At 47.1% G+C, this 20,373-nt stretch overlaps 1 protein-coding gene across 1 annotated transcript in view; it reads left to right on the forward strand.

Moving 5' to 3' along the window:
- Ft (cadherin-related tumor suppressor fat) overlaps window positions 1-17,828 on the forward strand; it is a 124,080-nt gene extending 106,252 nt beyond the window's left edge. The window contains exons 6-22 of the mRNA XM_078192135.1: window positions 561-893; window positions 1,096-1,273; window positions 7,111-7,291; window positions 7,719-7,972; window positions 8,380-8,810; window positions 9,127-9,471; window positions 9,583-9,912; window positions 10,380-11,495; window positions 11,577-12,692; window positions 12,838-13,114; window positions 13,197-13,478; window positions 13,623-13,927; window positions 14,090-14,355; window positions 14,479-14,922; window positions 14,997-15,366; window positions 15,460-15,675; window positions 15,798-17,828. Of these exons, the coding sequence (XP_078048261.1) occupies window positions 561-893; window positions 1,096-1,273; window positions 7,111-7,291; window positions 7,719-7,972; window positions 8,380-8,810; window positions 9,127-9,471; window positions 9,583-9,912; window positions 10,380-11,495; window positions 11,577-12,692; window positions 12,838-13,114; window positions 13,197-13,478; window positions 13,623-13,927; window positions 14,090-14,355; window positions 14,479-14,922; window positions 14,997-15,366; window positions 15,460-15,675; window positions 15,798-17,828 (8,475 nt within the window). The remainder of the gene's footprint in view (window positions 1-560; window positions 894-1,095; window positions 1,274-7,110; window positions 7,292-7,718; window positions 7,973-8,379; window positions 8,811-9,126; window positions 9,472-9,582; window positions 9,913-10,379; window positions 11,496-11,576; window positions 12,693-12,837; window positions 13,115-13,196; window positions 13,479-13,622; window positions 13,928-14,089; window positions 14,356-14,478; window positions 14,923-14,996; window positions 15,367-15,459; window positions 15,676-15,797) is intronic.
- Window positions 17,829-20,373: the final 2,545 nt, after the last annotated feature.

Consider the following 20,373-nt stretch of genomic DNA (forward strand, 5'->3'; position numbering starts at 1 on the left):
ATTACGCGTATCACTCGCCTAAAGGAAAAGGTTAATCGAGGAGGGATCGAGTGGCAGGGAATTAACCCTCGGAAAGCGACGCCTGTGTGAAACTATTTTTAACCATCTCCCATAAACTAATGTATACAATTACAACCCAACCATGTTACATTGGCTACATTAAATTAATGATCTGATCTGGAACCTTGGAATTAAGTTGTTGCGGAAGGATAACTACTTGGTTGACGTCTAGAGTGATAATTGCTTGAGAAGAAAACTGCGTCTGAATCTGAATCAACAAATTGCTGATATTTTTCTTCTGCGAGTATAAAAATTAATCGATCATTGTTCATTATATATCTTCGTTCACTTTCATTCGGAGAGAGATTTTAATAAAAGAAGAATCAAATTTTCTTTCGATTCGGACGGAATGATTCGCGTTCGTGTTCGATAAATTATGCATGGAATTTTCGTCGCGACTCGTTGTCGCTACGTAAGGGGTTAAGCTGTGTTTAGAAAAATTCGTAGACGTCCGACGTTTCTCTTCGGAAGATAAACGCGATCTGTTCGTCTGGTGACAGGTGTCAGCGATGGATAGGGACGAGGGTGCGAACGGTAGGGTGAGGTACAGCATCGCTATGGGGGACGACAACCGAGACTTCACCGTGTCCGAAGACGGCGGTGTGATCAGGGTGGCGAAGAATCTGAACTTCGAACGAAAGTCGAGATACGATTTAACGATTCGAGGAGAGGATTGCGCGTCGGAGGTCGGCGAAACGCCCAGAGGGGACACTGCCCAGGTTACCATCACCGTCCTCGACATAAACGACAACGCTCCTGTCTTCCTGGACTCGCCTTACCTGGCCCACGTCATGGAGAATATGGTTCCGCCTGGCGGAGGATTCGTGATACAGGTATGAAAAGGTTTCCGACCCGTGCGGTTCGTGACCTCTGGAGGATTGCGAAAGCTCTTGTATCGGCTAGACGATAGACCGGGACGATACAAGTTGTTCGGAACGACCCGAAAAAAAGATCGTAGCAGATAAAATGGTCTTCTAGTTAGTCGAAGGAGATTCCCCACGACGGAGGTTTCACCCTTTAATGATTGTGTTGCAGGTGAAAGCTTACGACGCGGACACTCCACCTTACAACGACCAGGTCAGGTACTTCTTGAAGGAGGGTGACACAGACTTGTTTCGAATCAATGCCAGCACCGGGGACATCTTCCTGCTGAGGCCTTTGGACAGGGAATTGGTGCCGGAGTATACCCTCACTCTGGTGGCCATGGACACTGGTAAGTGAAAACATTTCTTTGATTGATAGTAATGATACGATAATTAACGCTTATGCCGCTGAATGTACTGTTACAACGTTATTAACTAAGATCATTTAATCTTGGCCATTTATGATGCAAAAAGATTATGTTTTACTTATTTCAACTTTTCCGGCATCCTGACTTTCAGTTTCATTCGTACATATCAGTTTCTCTCTGCTTTGTAATTATTTTTGAAAAGATATTTAATAATAACAATACTGAAGCTAGAAAGTGAAATCATAGCAGGTACTATTTCGGAAAATCGTGAAAAATGAATTTCGTCAAAAAATTAGAAATGTAGAGCAACAAGGTAAAGATTTTCGCTCGTATAGCGAAATTTTATTGTCAATGTTGCTGTCAAGTTCCGGCTTCGTCGATTAAACGGCTACGATGTCGTGGGAACTAGTTGGGGTTGATTTTCGGCAGTTAACGCGTTAAAGTATTTAGTTGATTAGCGATATATTACGGGGCGCAGAAGCGGCCTGAAATCCTTCTGCTCACTTGGCAAGAGGCAAAGGACAAATGAGCCGCGTAGAGAGAAACCCGATGGGGCTGCGCCGAGACGGCTTAACAGGTGTATACCTGGTGCGATCCGCACAATGGCCGGCATTGAAAGGGTTAGTCGGGTGGTCTACCAAGCGAGAATATTTTTCCGACCGCCCCTCGATGACCGGTCTTGGCCTCTGTGTAAACTGGTTGCGAATTAGTGCGGACAAAGGACTTAATTATGTCGGGGTTCGGCACTTCGGCTAAAAAACCCGTAGGAAAGACGAGAGACGAAGGACGCTTCTCTCGCCGGAATAAAAACCGATTCTAGCGCGACGGAACGACGCGTCATGACCTCTTTAAAGACTAAATCAGGTCCGCGGCTACCTCGGACTAATTTATACGGCGCACGGAATAATTATCGAGCCCGGCCCCGCGACGGATACCTGAGATTCTTCAAAAATGCGTCACGGAATCGCTTCGGACAGGTCCGGTGTTCACGGTGACAACCGATTGCTCCCAGCGGTTTATCCGTCCTGACAATTCTGACATTAATACTAAACCGACCGCGGTCGAAATTACCGATCCCTTATTTCACAAATTTTACAAAGTTTAAGTCGTCGACCGTCACGCCAACAATCGCAAAGATTTCGTGGCGTATAAGTATTTTAATACAATTTTAATAAAAGCAGCAAGACATAATGAATTATTGTAAAAATTAATTTTCGAAATAATTAAATCACACGCAATGACATATTTGGCGGCATTTGAGCCAAAGACACCAATCACGCTAAAATATAATAATATATAATACATTGTATTTTTATTAACGTATTTATACGATAATTAGATTATGCTAATGTTATCAAATTAGTGTGAAAGGGTAGAAGAAAAATATTCAACGAACGAGAAGTCCTTAGCACCCATTAAGAATTCGACTTCCGAGGCTCCATAGCAATTACAGCGCTTAAAAACTTAGCGTATTTAACGGACTACTTTTCGCCAGAGGTTGCAGCACCCACCACGGACCCCGAAAAGTATAAATCAACCGGAGCAGACGTTTCGCGCGTGAACCCGACGTCCTCCTCGTCGTTCGCATCACTTTCACACCTCTCTCGGCCTCTCGCCGGTCGGTTCCTGGTCGGTCGAGGGCCCCGTCGGTGTGTTGCGGGGTGGGCATCAAAGTGTCACCCCCGCGAAATAGAAAGAATAGACGCAGGATATATGGGATGGGTTTAAGTAATGAGCGGTAATATACAAATTGGATATAAATTTGTGGGTTGTTCGATGAGATTCTTTAAGCGGTGGGCAGTTCCTCGTCGAAATCTTTTTATCGTTCGCTCCACCCCTCCCTACCCCTCGCGCCGGAGCCGGTAGTCCCCTGCGAGAGAGGGTGCCCCCTCGGCGCGCCGCGCCGGTCCCGCTCGGGGGGCCCTCGATGGCCCAATCGGTCCCCGCCGAGGTAGACAAGCCCGCAGAGTTATGACGCGCGATTATGATAATCGCTCTCAAATGCCTTCCTCTGCCTGGACGCTGGACGCTGCACTCTCTTTCTCCCTCTCCCCTCCTCCCCCCCCCCCCCCCCCCCCCTCCCCCCGGCTTTTCTCTTCGTCTCCCTTTCGGGCCGCTCCTCTCTCTCCCCCCACCCGTTAACCCTCGTGCCTCGCTTTCTTCCCTCGCCTTATCCTTCTCCTCCTCCTCCGCCGCCCTCTCGGCCACCCTCTGGCCCCTTCACGGCCAGCTTTCGCTTCTTGGACGTTTTGGAGTCGCCGGGGCCCCGGTCTCTTTCCCCAGAGAGATCCTCCGTGCCCTCGCTCGCTCTCTCTCCCGCCTTATTCGCTTGTTCGCTCTCTCGCTCGCTCGCTCGCTCGCTTGCTCGGACCCCGCGCATTATATTCCTATTTTATTCATACGTAATGGCTGTCGCGTATGCGCGCCGGCTATCGCGTGTTCACCATCCGAAAACCCGTGTCCCTACCAGGCGCTAACTAAAGGCCCGGCTTTTGTTGCGGTCCAGCGGAACAGCGGTCTGGGAAACAATCGTTTCTGGCCAAAATCCAATTTCTTCGCGTTCATGTTTCAACGGAGTTCGTTCCATAATTTTACAACTCCTTGGAACTTTAGAATTAATAATCGTGTAGAACGCTGCGATTCGATGCAGCGTTTTAGAAAGATGAAATTAAGATTTCCGAAATCGATTGTTATTGATTCTTATTAGTTCCAATTAGCTGAAGACTATGTAATAGTAAGTGTTTGCATATATTTGCGAAGCAATTTCCAGATTTCAATGAAAATTATCATTAAACTGCGTTATTCTGTACGAAATAAAAATTTCTCTCCTTAATTTCAAAGGAATGAAAATCGAATGGGAATTTTCCTCCTTCTTCGTAATAGTTTTAATAGCTTAAAGGCGAAGTGGCTGCATCTTTAAACCTTATTCTCGTTCGCCATAAATGCATAAAATGCGCAATCCAATGATCATAACCGTTGCAAGCTGCTTCAGACACTTTATTTGCGCGAAGGAAGGATACCGAATATGGTATGCCATTTTGCTTTGTGTATGCCATTCTCGCCAGTCGCGTATGCTTCAGTTTAGAACAGTGTTAAATTTCTCGTATCGTAAACAATTGCTAATATCGATGTAATTTAAAAAGTCGCAATATCAAAGAAATTCGTAAGCGATATCAAATCGTTCGTTTGTTAAAAATAGCATAATTCCATGTTTATGGGGACTGTTCCATGTTTACCGACTTCCAATGGATATTTAAAAATCAATTTTGCAAGTTGCTCAATATGAATCGGGTATCTGATTTTCGAGTTAAACTGACAGGTATCCTAATATTCGTGAACGAGAAAGTTGGATCTCCGTTGAAATTCCTTCTCTGAAGAACGATTACGGACCACGATCCGCAATTATTTATTCAAGCTCATTTCCTAATTACTACTTCGCCGACGAGATAAACGCGCAAGACGCTAGTCGTTTTCACCGTACAACCATTATTGTTGCTTGTACAAACTCGAAAGAAACCGGAAGGAAGATCTGCGTTCGAATCGTGTTAACGGTTTAATAGAAGAGATAGAAAATTACCTGATACTCTTGATACCCTCGAAGGTGGATTAACAGTCGGATAACGAAGTCCGATGGCTGATTAATTAATTTTATTACGTTTAATGCTATTGAGCATCGTGCAGGGGTTACTTTCAACGCATAAGCAATGAAATTTATCATAGACCGGAAATGGCCCGTTTCCGCTTTTTTTTCCGGGCTGGTTTCAGTCCCGTTATCCGCCGATTAATAAACTTTACGATCGTAGACCCTGGCGCAGAAACCATTTAAGTCCAAATTTTGAGAATCAGTGGATTTTTTCACCATTCATTCAAAGGTTTGCCAGAAAGACATCTCGAGGTCGAAGCTTTTTGCTTCTCGGTCTTCGACTACCTTTTCATTTCTATTATCGAATTTTTGTAGTCTTTTCTTATTGCCTATATTTGAACGAAAAAGATTTAATTCGTCTTACTCGATAAATACGTCTTACTCGATAAATCTTATTTTTTTCTTTCATTTATTCGATAAGTTTCGCCCTTCCCTTCTGGTTATTTTCCAGTAAGAAATTCAATATATTATTTTATTCAATACTACGCGAACTGCCTTGTCCCATCGATTGAGAGGAAAAGTTTCTCGTCGATCGATAGAAATTGCGAGAATAAATTCGGGCGTTCCGGCGGATACTTGCCACCGGCGTACCCGATCGAGCAACACCAAAGCGGGCCAAACAGGAGAAACGAATAGCCGTGCGGCTCCGGCGGGGTCGTTGAATACCTTCCCCGGTGCCTGATAATAATAAAATGAAACGAAAGGGTGAGGCGGAGTCGTTGGCTCTTGTCCCCGTTGATTAAGCAGACGAATAAGGAGAATACTTTGGCTAGCGCGAGTCCGGTATATTTCTTAGGGATTGCCCACCGGGGAACGCCGTCTATGGTGGACCACACCATTGTGCCGCGCGATTGTTGTGCCCGTGCCCTCCCCGTGAGAGGTCCGCGTGATTGAACGATATACGCTTATAGGAGGCGCGTGGCCCTGGGCCACGGCAACGCGGGTACAATGTACCTGCTGCAATCAGAGAAATCGGGTCCCACCGGAGAATAATGGCCTGTTTTAGGCGGCGCAATTAACTCGACGGTACCGGGGGCCGGCTGATACTTCGTGAAATCGTTAATTTGTCTTCTTTAAGACGTTAGACCCCGATCGGATCGGCGAGCCGACGCCAGCCACCAGGCATCTTTCCATCGGACCCGTTCCGATTCGCGCGGAACGATACAGGAACCTGTACACACCCCGATGAAAATTATGCCGCCGCGACCCGTTCCAATTAACCCGCCTGCATCCTTGTTTTTCCAATTTAACGCGCGACGATCGTTCCCGCGACCGATCCGCGACGTGTTCCGATTCTATTCGGGATTGTCGGGCGAGATTAATAACTCTTAAGCTAATCCATTTTCTCGTCAACCTGTATCTGGTTGACAGAATCGTTTGCTCGGACTTGCAAATTAATAACGAAACAAATTAAATATATACCGTAACATACGCGAACAATGTACGTCAATTTTATGTCATTTTTAAGACATTAGTATGGAAACAAAATGATCTTAATTTATTTACTAGATAGAGAATAAAATTATAATAAACCAATTTTTCGAAATTATTAAATGAATAACAAGAATGTCGTCTGTCTCCTGTTTCATGCGAGTAACGCAAATCATTTTTACATTGCATAAAGTACCACAGTCTAATTGTAAAATAATTTTCTAATCTAATTTTATAATCTATTTCTAAATATATAAACGCAATTATCAGACGTCAATACTACTAAAAAACAACGATAAGACCTACGACTGGTTTCTCGCTTGAAACATCGATCGTTTCAATGGAAAATCGTAAATTTCTATTAAGCGTATTTCACTCCGGTCCCGGCAACACCGGCAACGACGAAAGTCGAATAATATTCCGCGGGTTTAATTCATCGGCCCTGCAAATGCAAGAATTCAATGCAAAGCAAGTCCCACTTCCTGCCCGCGCGAGGTTGAAAATAAGCATACGCGCCGCGAGCGCATACCTGTCCGGTCGCCGGGACACCAGAAAAATATTAATCCGCCTTGTATACGCGTATCTGTAGAAATAATAGGTGAAAAGAAAAAAAAAAAGATAATACACTAATCGTAAATTATCGCGCAGTGTCAAGGGTCCCCAATACCCTCTGCGCATCAATTATTGGAGTATGTTTATATAATCATAGACCGATCGATCTACGATTAGCGAACCTGTTCCGCAGGTTCTCCGCCGCTGACTGGATCAGGCATCGTCCGGATCGTCGTGCTCGACGTGAATGATCACAACCCGGAGTTCACCAGGCAGGAATACAAGGCGACGGTCACCGAGAACTCTGCTTCCGGGACCTGGGTCACTAAACCGCACGCCACCGACAAGGACGAGGGCCTCAACGCCAAGATCAGGTGATTTCGAAGGACACGGTTCCTCTGGACATACTTTAGATACGACGGATCTGATGGATACTTCGATCTTTTGATTTGCAAGCTTAGTTTCTGATAGATGGAGGCTAAGTACGATGGGTCCGGTAGATACAAAAGATCTCTTATAAAGACTGATAATGGATCTAAGTATATCTCAGTACACATCCGTTAGATACAAACGATCTTTCTATAACAACGATATTACTTTGAATTTCCACAAAAAGGAAAAATTCCTGAGATAATTTGGTGCTTATCGCTTCACTTTTAATACGATATCTACCGACTTCTATAAATGACTAAGACGTGTTGACGTAACGACAAGATCGGTGACAGCGGTAACACAAAGAAATCGGAAGATCTTCTAAGAGAAATGCCAAGACGTGTTTTAAACGTTGCGATTTCCGTACAGGTACAGTCTGCTGGGTGAAAAATCGGAAAATTTCACCGCGGATCCCGACACCGGCGAAGTGTTCACGGTATTCCCGCTGGATCGGGAGCAAACCTCCGTTTATCACTTGACACTGGTCGCTCAGGATTCCAGCCCGACCGAGCCGACAGCCTCCGCCGTCAATTTGACCATTTACGTCGCGGACGTGAACGACAACGCTCCCAGATTCTCCAGTCCGCGATACACCGCGTACGTGCCGGGTGCTACCAAACCAGGTGAGATCGAGCTTCCTCGGTTCGTTGATCTTTCTGAAAAATCGTCGGAAATCCAACCTCGGATTCTTTCGAGTCCGAGCGTTTTTCATTCCTCGTAAACCGCTTTTCATCCTTTGTTCGATCAGCTTTTAAACCCTTTTTTCTCTCCGTTAACATTTTCTTGTCATTTTTGGATCCGTTTCTCTTTTACCATGATACTTCCGCTTGCTTTTGTATCCGTGATTTGCCTTTGTTTCGATGTTAATCGCGCGCTTTTTTGACTTGCCTTTTCGGTTTAAATTTTTCTATTAGTTTAAATTACGGCTACTTCATTTTCTTACAAATATATAACACCCAGAGTCTAAAATGATTACATTGCAACCCAAGGTATTTTAGAGACTGTTATCGTTATTGTCTCTGCGTGTCAGGTGATTTCGTGTTCGGTGCAAAAGCAGTGGACGCCGACGACGGCGAGAACTCGCGGATCGTGTACCGTCTGCAAGGCATGGACGCGGAGAAATTCGCGATAGACGCGAACAGCGGAGTGATAAGAGCGACGCAGGAATTGGCGAACGACAAGACCACGTACCAGCTGCAAATCCTCGCTTCCGATTGCGGGACGACGCCGCAAACGGTCACCGCGGATTTGGTGATACATCTTTGGGAGAAACAGCTGTTCCCCAGCTTCCTCTCCACCATGAACACCAGGTTCACGTTGCCCGAGGACGTGCCCGAAGCACGAATGATCACCACGCTGAGCGCGACCACGCCGAAAGTTGGCGCCGCCAGTAATCTCGTCTACGGGATAGCTGGAGGAAACGTGGGTGACGCGTTGAGAATTAATCCCAACACCGGAGAGGTACGATTCTTGATCGACTCATTTCCTAATCTTTCGTCATTCTAAACTAACGATGTCGGATCGAGACCTGTCAACTTTGTAAGTGAATCTTGATAAATAATACCAGCTGTATTTTATAAGGAATATATAATACTGGAACGACCCCTACAACTTTTAAACATAAAAGACATCGCAGGGTTGCGGGTATAAAATAAAATCAAAATAAAATCTTAATAATCGACATATTATTCATTTATAAAATAAAAAATTTAGAGAATAGAAGTCCTCCGAGAAATAGCAATTCTACAAAAAAATCAATCTAATTTTGTCTCGTTAGGTGTCGGTCGCCTCGGGATTCGACTACGAAACAGCCCCATACTACGAAGCTTGGATAGAGGTCCGAGATTCGGACACTCCAGAACTGAGAAGCGTTGTCCAATTACTGGTAAACGTGACAGATGCGAACGACAATGCACCCATCATGGAAGCATCGATCTACAACGCGACGGTGCCCGAAGACGAGTATCCGCCATTGTTCGTGGGCAAAGTGTCCGCGAAAGATCGCGATTCCGGAGAGAACGGGCAAATGTCTTACTATCTGGTGAACGATTTTTCAGAGACATTTACCATCGACTCTAACTCTGGAGAAATTAGCACCAACGCGAAATTGGATCGCGAGGAGGTAATCTAATAAACCGAAATTAATATATTAAATTCGCTGGAATTAAAATGTGATGTTTGTAATGTAATGTAATGTAATGTTTGTAATGTAACGTTTAATATCGTCTTTCAGATCGCTTCCTACGAATTGGTGGTAGAAGCAAGAGACCACGGACAGCCCTCGTTAACGGGCACAGCTACCGTTTTGGTCACTGTGTTGGACAAAAACGACAACCCGCCGCATTTCACCAGACTGTTCAGCGTGAACGTGACGGAGAACGCAGAGATCGGCACTTTCGTCATCAGGATAACCAGCAGCGATCCTGACATCGGTCAAAACGCCAACGTCACTTATACATTCACTGACAATCCCGGGATGAAGTTCGCTATGGACGCTCTGAGCGGCAACGTGACGGTGGATGGACACTTGGACAGGGAGGAGCAAGACGAATATCTGTTGAAGGTAGGTCATTAATCATCCTCTAGATCCCTTGTTGCTTAGCCATGCTAGACAGACCCTTCGAGATTGTCTTCTTCTAAGGACGTATGAGTCATTGAAAGTGATTTGATAGTGTAACCAGGTGCAAACAAATCGAGGTCTTCAGTCTTCGTTCTTTGTTCAGGTAGGACAATCGGAGAACTGATCCTCAATTGGGGGATAATTGAAGCGATCAATTAAAAAGTCTCGTACATCGCTTAGTTTATGTCTTATATGCACTATAGTTTAAACCTCGTTAAACGCTTCAAGATTTTCTTTTTTTTGAGAACGTTACTGAAAGCTATTTAATGGTGTAACCAGGTTCAAATAGATCTGAATCATTAGACTTCAATCTTTGTGAAGGGATCGATTGAAGGTCTCTAAATATTATTAAAATAACATCAAATTAACTTTCGCCAATTAAAACCAGTACTAATTGATTTTCCTCGTAGCTGGTAGCAGCAGACGGTGCCTGGTTGAGCGCGACAGCCCTCTCTATCACGATCCAAGATCAAAACGACAATGCGCCCGAGTTCGACTCCGGATCCTACCACTTCCACTTCCCAGAGCTGCAGCCACCTGTTGCGCACGTCGGCCAGGTGACAGCGATCGATCGTGACAAGCAGGGTCCAAACTCCGTGATCTCGTACAGCCTGCTGCAACCATCGGATTTGTTTATGGTGGATCCAGCGACGGGGGACGTTTTCAGCAAGAAGACGTTGCGGTACAAGCACACGCATCGGCCGTCATCCCCGGAGAACCTGTACTCGCTGATAGTGGTGGCGACTGACAACGGCAAGCCGCCAATGTCTTCGAGGACAGTGGTACACGTGAGCATCGTCGACTCTAACAACAACGCGCCCAGGTTCGAGCAGAGGTCCTACCTGTACCCTGTTCCCGAAAACTACGGCATTGGCAAACGAGTGATCCAGCTGGTAGCCAAAGACGACGCGGACTACGGCGTGAACGCCGAGATTAGCTATTCCCTGGTCAACATGAATACCACCGAACACTTCTTCATCGATCAGACAACTGGTTGGGTATACGTCCGGAGCAGTTTGGCCAATGTCCCTGTTGGCACCACCTACTCGTTGAAGGCTCGAGCGTTCGATAAAGGCGTGCCACCCCAGAAGGACGAGGTTTCATTGACGTTGGTGATCTCCGGAGAGAACAAACACGCTCCCACGTTCGCGGCCGCCAGGTACCAGGTCAGAGTGCCTGAGAACGAACCTGTGAACACCACGATCCTCACTGTCAGTGCTACCGACGGCGACGACGGGCCAAACGGCATGATTCGATACAAGATATCTGCGGGCAACGAGAGGAACGAGTTCTTCGTCCATTCCATCACCGGTGCGGTGACTATTCTAGAGCCTCTCGATTACGATCTCGTGCAAGAGTACAGGCTGAACATCACCGCCACGGATTTGGGATTCGAACCGAAACTGGCTGTCGCTACGCTGATCGTGAACGTGTCCGACATCAATGATAACCCGCCGACGTTCAATCAGAGTGTCTACCAAGCTTACTTGCCAGAGAACTCTCCACCCAGCAGCTTCGTGTACAAGGTGAGCAAACGTCTAAGCACCGATCCCGAGTCTATCAATAAGCTTCGTCATTCTCCTAACACGATTCGCTTCGAATTTCAGGTGGTTGCCAAGGACATCGACTCCCCTAAATACGCGGTGGTTCAGTACAAGATACTAGGCGGCAGTGGCAAGGATCATTTCAGGATCCGCGAAGATACGGGCGAGATCGTGTCTCTGATCAGCTTCGACTACGAAGAGGCGAACGAGTATAGTCTGGACATCGTCGCTGCGAACCCCGACTCGAATCCGCAGATGGTCGGATTCACGACAGTTGCTGTGCACATCACGGGAGTGAACGAGTACTATCCGAAGTTCATCCAGCCGGTGTTCCACATGGACGTGTCGGAGAGCGCGGAAGTTGGGACATCGGTGGGCTTGGTGCAAGCTACCGATCAGGACACTGGGGAAGACGGCAGAGTTTACTATCTGTTCGTGGGGTCGTCGAACGACCGCGGATTCTCCATCGGTTCCGAGACTGGAATCATCAGAGTTTCGAGGCGACTGGACCGAGAGACGCAGAATAGAGTGGTGCTGACCGTGATGACGAAGAACGGAGGTGGGATTAGGGGCAATGACACGGACGAAGCCCAGGTGATCGTTTCGATCCAAGATGACAACGATCCTCCGGAGTTCCTGCAGACTTCCTACGATGCTACTGTGTCGGAGGGGGCTGCGCACGGTACCAGAGTGCTCACTGTCAGAGCTGTCGATAAGGACATCAAGCCGCAGAATAACCAGTTCTCGTATTCCATCATCGGAGGAAACATTGGTCAAGCGTTCAAAGTCGATCCCCAAACCGGAGACATCGAGACTGCTAAACAGCTGGATCGAGAGACTATTCCAGCTTACGATCTCACCGTGGGTGCCATCGATAGCGGATCACCGCCGCAAACGGGAACTGCTCTAGTTCACATCGAGCTACTAGACATCAACGACAACGGGCCTGTCTTCGACACGCCGGAAATGGTCGGATATGTAAATGAGAATGAACCGCCTGGAACCATCGTGATGACACTCAGCGCTACCGATCCTGACTTGCCACCCAATGGAGCGCCGTTCACTTATAAGATCGTCGGTGGTAGACAGAGCGACATGGTCACTTTGGATATGCATACCGGAGTCTTGAGAACTAACAGGAGCTTGGACAGAGAAGTGATGCCTCAGTTGGATCTTGTGGTAAGCGATCCTTTTAAAGATGTCTCGACGAGTATGCCTTCATCGGTTGTGTATTTTCCATATTTAATTAATTGGATAGCATTTATGAGGTAGCTGAAGCGTGATGTTTAGAATACAGATTTGGAATTCGTGTTTTATTCTGCAGGTTGAAGTGGAAGACTCCGGTGTCCCGAAAATGAGGAACGAGCACACGATAACCGTGATCGTAACGGATCAGAATGACAGTCCATCGTCGTCTAGATCCGTCCACGTGATCGTCCATTCCTTCAACGAGCAAATACCCCTAGGAAAGATCGCTGACGTTCATCCAATCGATCCGGACATCACTGGTTCCTATTCTTGTAAGATACTCCAAGGATCGAACCCAAAGATCCTCAGTATCCCTACCGCCTGCGATCTTCACACGAAGAAAATCACTCCAGGTTTGAATTTGCGTTCTTCGATATTTATTGATACTTCAGCCGATGAAGAAACGATGTTCTAAATGTTCTTTTTTTGGTGTAGGGGTTGGTTACTCTCTGAGCGTCTCTGGAAACGACGGTCGCAATCCGAACGTAGTATCTAAGGTCACGGTGGAGTTTCTCGTGTTCACGAACACCACTATCGAGAACAGCGTCACGTTGCAAGTGTCCAAGCTGACTGCCCGGGACTTTCTAAGCCAAAAATACGGTGCATTGTTGAACGGGTTGCAAGAGAAAGTGGAAGTCGGTGATACGTTGAGGATCTTCAGCCTTGGGGAAAACGCGTCCGACTTGAACATTCACATAGCTGTCGAATCGCCTCAAGGTAAACGTCTATGTCCACTAACATATTATCGTCGTAATAGAGATGTTTGCGCAATTTTAAATTAGGTCCCAGGTTCTGTTTAAACTCATTAATTGGTCGGTACAAATTGACTGTCGTTATAAAAGACTTTCGTCCTTTGCACAGGATATCGTAGCAAATACGAGGTGATCGACCTGCTAAATCGAAACTCCGAGAAGATCCGGTCTCTCCTCGAGGGAAGAACGTTCACCATCGGTTATTCTCCGTGCAAACACATACCCTGCGAGAACAGTGGCACTTGCAGCGACAGACTGGTGATCTACGACGACGCCAGGATCATCGACAGCCAGTCGTTGATCTTGACATCGCCGAGAATGATGCACGAGATGACCTGCAAGTGTCGGGATGGATTCACCGGCGAGAGGTGCGAGAAGAGGCAGGATCCTTGTTCACCGAATCCTTGTCTACTGGTAGGTGTCCAGGATTTTCGTCCTCTTTTTGTGCCCTTAATCATAGCAATTAATATCTTCCGACCGTTTCAATTTCGCCGACCTATTTTTGTCACTTGATTGTTATCTCGGTTTTCAACTTCTTCCAAGTTTAACGAAGCCTTATAATTTTGATGTCTTCAGGGTGGACAGTGTCGGCGTCTAGGATACGATTTCCAGTGCATCTGTCCGATCGATCGCGAAGGGAAGCTCTGCGAATTAGAACGAGGCGATGCCTGCGCGAGCAATCCGTGTCGAAACGGTGGCTCCTGCAGAAAGAGTCACGACAGCTTCAGTTTCTTCTGTCTGTGCCGAGCTGGCTACAGAGGGAACCATTGCGAGGCGGTCACCGACTCCTGCAGGCCCAATCCTTGTCTTTACGGAGGACTATGTGTAGGAGAGAAACCTGGGTAAGTTCCCTCTTATCGATATCTTTATTCAAAGCTCATGTTCCTCGAATCAAAATTTACCGATTCAATCTTAAGAATGAATTACCCATTCACTGTAACTCATGATTCAATCCATCCATTTAGATACAGATGCAGTTGCCCTGAAGGAAGGTACGGAAGGCACTGCGAACGGTCCACATTCGGGTTCGAGGAGCTCTCCTACATGACTTTCCCAGCTCTGGACTCGAACACAAACGACATAACCATAGTGTTTGCGACCACGAAACCGGACGCTTTGCTGTTATACAACTACGCTCCGCAAACTGGAGGACGTTCGGACTTTGTGGTATTGGAACTGGTGAATGGAAGAGTAGTGTTTTCTTACGGAGGTGCGAGGAGTGCCATCACCTCGGTCACCATCAAAACGGAACAATCAATTTCCGATGGGGAGTGGAGAAAGGTGACAGCGACGAGAAATGGTAGAGTGGTGTCATTGAGCGTTTCCACGTGCAGGGAACACGGCGACATTTGCGACGACTGCGGACCCGAAGATGGCACCTGCTATGCCGACGACGTTGGTCCTACAGGGTTGGTATCGTTATCTTTAACAATTGCCTCCATTCCTGCGCCAACAATTACAACAATGTGATTCCCTTCCACAGTACATTGAACTTTAACAACAACCCTCTTCTGGTCGGCGGCCTCGAGAATGCAGACCCTGTACTCGAAAGACCGGGACAGGTGCACTCGGACGATTTCGTCGGTTGCGTGCACTCTGTGTCAATAAACGGAAGAGCCTTGAACCTGTCGAACCCTCTAGCCTCGAGAGGCGTCAAATCCACCTGTATTCGATCGAACAAGAGTCCCTGCCTCAGGGACTCCAAGGACTCTGTTTCCGTTTGCGGAGGAAACGCAAAATGTTACGACAAGTGGCACCAAGTCACTTGCCAGTGTGGGTCGGTCACTGCGCCTAATTGCGACAATGCTCTCGAATCTGTTACCTTGAGCGACGGTGGATTCGTCGAATTTAAGGTAAGAGAAATAGCAGTCGATGCGCTTTCTTGATTTAGGTTTTCGGATGACCGAAGAAGTCTAATTCGGTTCTCTCTCTTTCTCTCTTCGCAGGTTTCAGAGAAACACAGAAGGATGCAATTACTGGAATATCTATACGGCGGCACAACCGTGTGGCAAACCAACCGACAGAGGCGATCTATCACGGAAGACAGTAGCTTCATAAGCAGTTCCTCGCCGTTCAAGACGATCGGACTGAGGTTCAGGACAGTGAAAACTGATGGCGTCCTTGTGTATGCTGCCACGAACAAACACTTCACATCTGTCGAGGTAAGAGGCTCATTAGTTGTGACAGATTAGTTGTTCCTGGATGCTGGAAGATTGAGGGAGTAATTGACGTTATAAGTTTTAACCCCCTAGATTTCGTTATCTAATGATCTCTATTATTTCAGCTTCGAAACGGTCAACTGTTCTACGCATCCCTACTGGGTTCTCCAGTGAACATGTCGGCAAACATCGAAGGCGGCCTGGCAGATGGTCGCTGGCACAATCTGACCTTGCACTCGTACTTCCGAGGGCTGAGACTGTTCATCGACGGCGTGCAGACTGGCGAAGAGCTGGACTCGGCCGGTGTACACGACTTCCTCGACCCGTATCTCTCTGTCCTCTCGATCGGTGGAGTCAGCCAAGACCTGTATCACGCTCAGAGCGCTGGCGCTAAGAGCTTCGAGGGTTGCTTGGCCAACTTCACCGTGAACAACGAGATACAGCCCTTCAACGGTAGCGGATCCATCTTCAAGGAAGCGTTGTACCACGGCAAAGTGAGCACAGGGTGCAGAGGACCGATCGGCATCAGTGCTGTGGCTACTGCTGACCCATTGAGCATCGGGATCACCCTAGTGATAGTGTTCTTTGTGATCCTGCTGATCGCGATTTTGGTTAGTTTCATCGTGTTCCGTCTGAGACGACAGAACAAGGAGAAGAGTGCGCCGTCGGTAGTGAACAAGAATACGAACGCTATTATGACTGGAAACCCTTTGGTCGGCGCTGGGAACGACAACCTGATGTCTCGGCACGAGAACACATACATTTCGGACACCTCGGACCTACGTGGAGTGGGACACATGGGTCCTGAGCTGATCTCGAAGAAGTACAAGGAGAGGGAGATGAACGCAGCTACGGAACATCGACCACAGAGACCCGACATCATAGAAAGGGAAGTGACTAAGTCACCACCTATCAGGGACGAGCATCCACCACTACCTCCACCTGCTCAGACCTCGCTGCACTCTCACGAACACAATCCAGAACCTGACATGCCCGAGCACTACGATCTGGAGAACGCTAGTTCGATCGCGCCCAGCGACATCGATATTGTCTATCATTACAAGGGCTACCGAGACGGGATGCGAAAGTATAAAGCCACCCCACCGCCCATCAGTAATTATACGAACCATCACAAACACACCGGCCAACAGCACAGACACGCTGGTCCTTTCCCTCCCAGAGCTCTACCACCACCTAATGTCAGTCAACCGACCGGACCCACGCAGAAGCTGCTACAAAGCACGCCTCTAGCGAGACTGTCGCCCAGCAGTGAGCTCTCTGCACAACAACCGAGGATATTAACCCTGCACGACATCAGCGGGAAGCCTCTGCAAAGCGCCTTGCTAGCTACCACGTCCTCGTCGGGAGGAGTGGGCAAAGACGCGTTGAACTCCAACAGCGAGAGGAGTTTAAACTCACCCATCATGAGCCAGTTGTCCGGATCGACTGCCAGTCGCAAGGCTCCTCAATCGAACAACGAGAACTCCGTGAACAACGTATCTTCGGGGCCCATGGGTCTAACTGCTGAAGAAATCGAGAGACTCAACTCCAGACCCAGGACATCCAGTCTCGTGTCCACCCTGGACGCTGTTAGCTCGTCCAGCGAGGCAAGAGGACCTCCTACGCACGGGCCTCTTCATCTTCACAGGCGGCACACGCCTCCTGTTGAGAGACTCGAGCGCAGGAACTCATCGACGACGGACGAGAGTGGGAATGATAGTTTTACTTGTTCCGAATACGATAATACCTCACTGGTTGGTGACAAGAGGTCCGACAACCCTTTTGCTAAACCGGACGACGAAGAGGTCAACCAGCGCAGCAACGAGTCCTCGCAGACCAGCAAACCGCCATTGCCACCCAACGTTAACTATGACGGATTCGACAGCTCTTTTCGAGGATCATTGAGTACCCTAGTTGCCTCCGACGATGATCTTTCGACGCACATGGGTGGTCTTTACAGGCCTGCCAGTAATGGATCTCCGTCGACCACCACCACAGCCCTCAGCTGGGACTATCTCCTCAACTGGGGTCTGAACTTTGACAGCCTCGTCGGCGTGTTCATCGACATCGCCGAGCTGCCTGACAGCGCCAACAGGGTGCCCAGCACCCTTCGACTGCCAGCCAACATCCCCAAACCGTCGGAGGAATACGTTTAATAGTTCAGTGTGATTGACTGTCTGCTTTACCAAGCAAAACGCCCTAAGTCATAGTTCTCCTTTAACGCTTTTCATTTCATCCTCGCGTGGATGACTCTTCAGTGCAACGGTTGGGACGAGCAGAGGCTCTTGATAGGTGCCTCGCGGTGCTCCGAACTGGAAAAAACCGGTAAAGTGCTCAACGGGAACGTGCAACCACCAAAAAAAAAAGGCGACGACGACGCAACGGTAACGATCGACCGATCAGTGAAATACGCTTTAATCGTTGAATCAAGCGATTGCGGAACGACGGACGTTCTCCTAGATCTGTAAGCGAATCGGCGCGTGCCTCTGGTTCGTCGATCGACGAGGTCGACTCGGAGAACCGAGGATGTAAACCCGTGTCTTGCCATAATCAATAGGATCCTCGATCGACTCTTCTTACCCTCTCATCGACGTGTGAACTTGTAAATACGCCTGCGGCTTTTTTTTTTTTTTAATTAAAAACGAGGTACTCAACGAACGGACTTCCAGTTGGATTCGCGCGGATTCGTCGCGGCAAACTTCCTGTCAGCTACGAGTTCCTCCGCGAGTTTACGGCCGGCGGTAACATTGCGCGACTGTATCGAGCGAACTCAAACCACCTTATAAACCTTTGGATGGCGGACATTTTCGCGGCCAGGTCCATTTCGTCCGGCGCTCCAAGTTCCAAGAGTACATTTGAAGATCTTGAGGCAATTTAAGAAAACCAATAATTGTATTTAGCGTGTCATAGTTACAGTAATTTTCTTACGATTTTGTGAAGAGACGCGACAGCGGACGCGGCAGCTGCGTCATTTTTCAAAAATCCAATTTTCGTAATGTTCGATTGCATTGCGAACGTGATCTTCCAAAAATCGAGGAAGAACTGTTCAGTGCTAGTTAACAAACTTATTTACACATGATACAGCCAAGGAAGAGCTCGTTAGTTTATTAACGTTGATATACGAAGCATTAATGTTATCGAAACATAGCAGCTTCCGTGTCCTCTGTTGCGTATTAAAAATCACATAGTTCGCATGGTCTTCTTAACAACGCCACAAGTTTAAAAGCACTTACGCAGGAATCTAGCTAGCAACGGCTAAGTCAAAATGGCGGCTAGCTCCTGATGACTCGGACGTAGTTCCCGAGGGAAATTGGGACGAAATGGACACGGACACCGCCGTGCAAGGGTTTAGTCCAAATAGGTTTTAGAACTTGACAACTCGTGTATATAAATCATTTCGACGCGCTCGTGCCAGACAATCTCGATACTGTCGCGCGATAATTAGCGATCGCGTGACGGAACTCGTCGAAGGCGGACAAAGTGGCTGCGCGACAACCATGCGCAACCTCGAGTCAACGTTCTCGCGTAGTCACCGGGATGATTGTCATAGCATTTTTTAAAGAGGAATCGAGGACAAGAGATCGGAAAACGTTGAATGAGACGTAACTACCAGACTGATTTCATTCGCGCTATCGATGCGCCTAATCGTAGACACCCCATCTTTCTCTCACCGTCGATCGTCGAAATACTGTAAACTACCGCGAAACCGATTTTTCACTTTGTAAATAATCGTGCGACTGAGCTGTACAAAATGTATGAATGCGAACGCGTGTATGTATGTATTATCTTATCAACGTATTTGTAATGAACGAAACATTTTTAAAATAAAACTGCCGACGGATCTTTTCATTGCTGACCTCTCCCCATCGCGTATCTATTAATTTTTTGAAAAAGTATTTAATGCTTAGAGCCTCTCTAATTCAAGTAGTGAATGAATTCATTGCCGTTGTGATAAATAGACGCAGACATTTTTATGAATCCTTTATTCGATCGTTGACTGCCTTCATGCAAGAAACAAGCCTGTCATAAAATTGATTGGGCCAGCATACAGGGAGTAATTGTACAATTATCGTACGAGCCACGATTAGGATTATTCGCATGAATTGTGGTGGAGCGAAGGGTTTAGCATTAATCGAGCGAATAATCTGAATGAAAATTCATTTGGTAACGATGAACTCCACCCTGAACACGCTTCAATTCTTCTATCGATTTAATGTTTTATAAGAAGAGAACGACGAGCCGTCAGTTAAATGACCACTCGATGCGAAACTATCCAATTTCGAATTAATGCGAGAATCATTTTAGTTCCCTCGCAAGAGACAACCCGGATTTCCTTCAATTAATTACTAAAACGCGCTTTGATCGGTTAGCATGTTCAGATAATGATATCTTCATTCCCGTCATACGACGAAGAGCAGCCTTTGAACAGCGCGTATGCGAACATTAGCCTAATCGCCGACAAAGCTTGGACTTTCGACAAAGGGGACCCTTTTCAAAAATTGAATCAATCTCTGTGGCATCAGGTGACACGATCTCTAATGCAACTGTTCGATAATATCTGTTCTTCAAACGCACGCGTCAAATTTTAATTCTAATTAAAATACGAACAGTCATTCGCATTTATTACAGTATTGTAAGGTGTCTGAACGGTACAAAGAGAACGGCCATCATTGTCGAAGACGCGTTCGCGATGTCATTCCC

The sequence above is a fragment of the Augochlora pura genome, chromosome 10 (genome assembly GCF_028453695.1).
Source record: "Augochlora pura isolate Apur16 chromosome 10, APUR_v2.2.1, whole genome shotgun sequence".
NCBI classification, from domain to species: Eukaryota; Metazoa; Arthropoda; class Insecta; order Hymenoptera; family Halictidae; genus Augochlora; species Augochlora pura.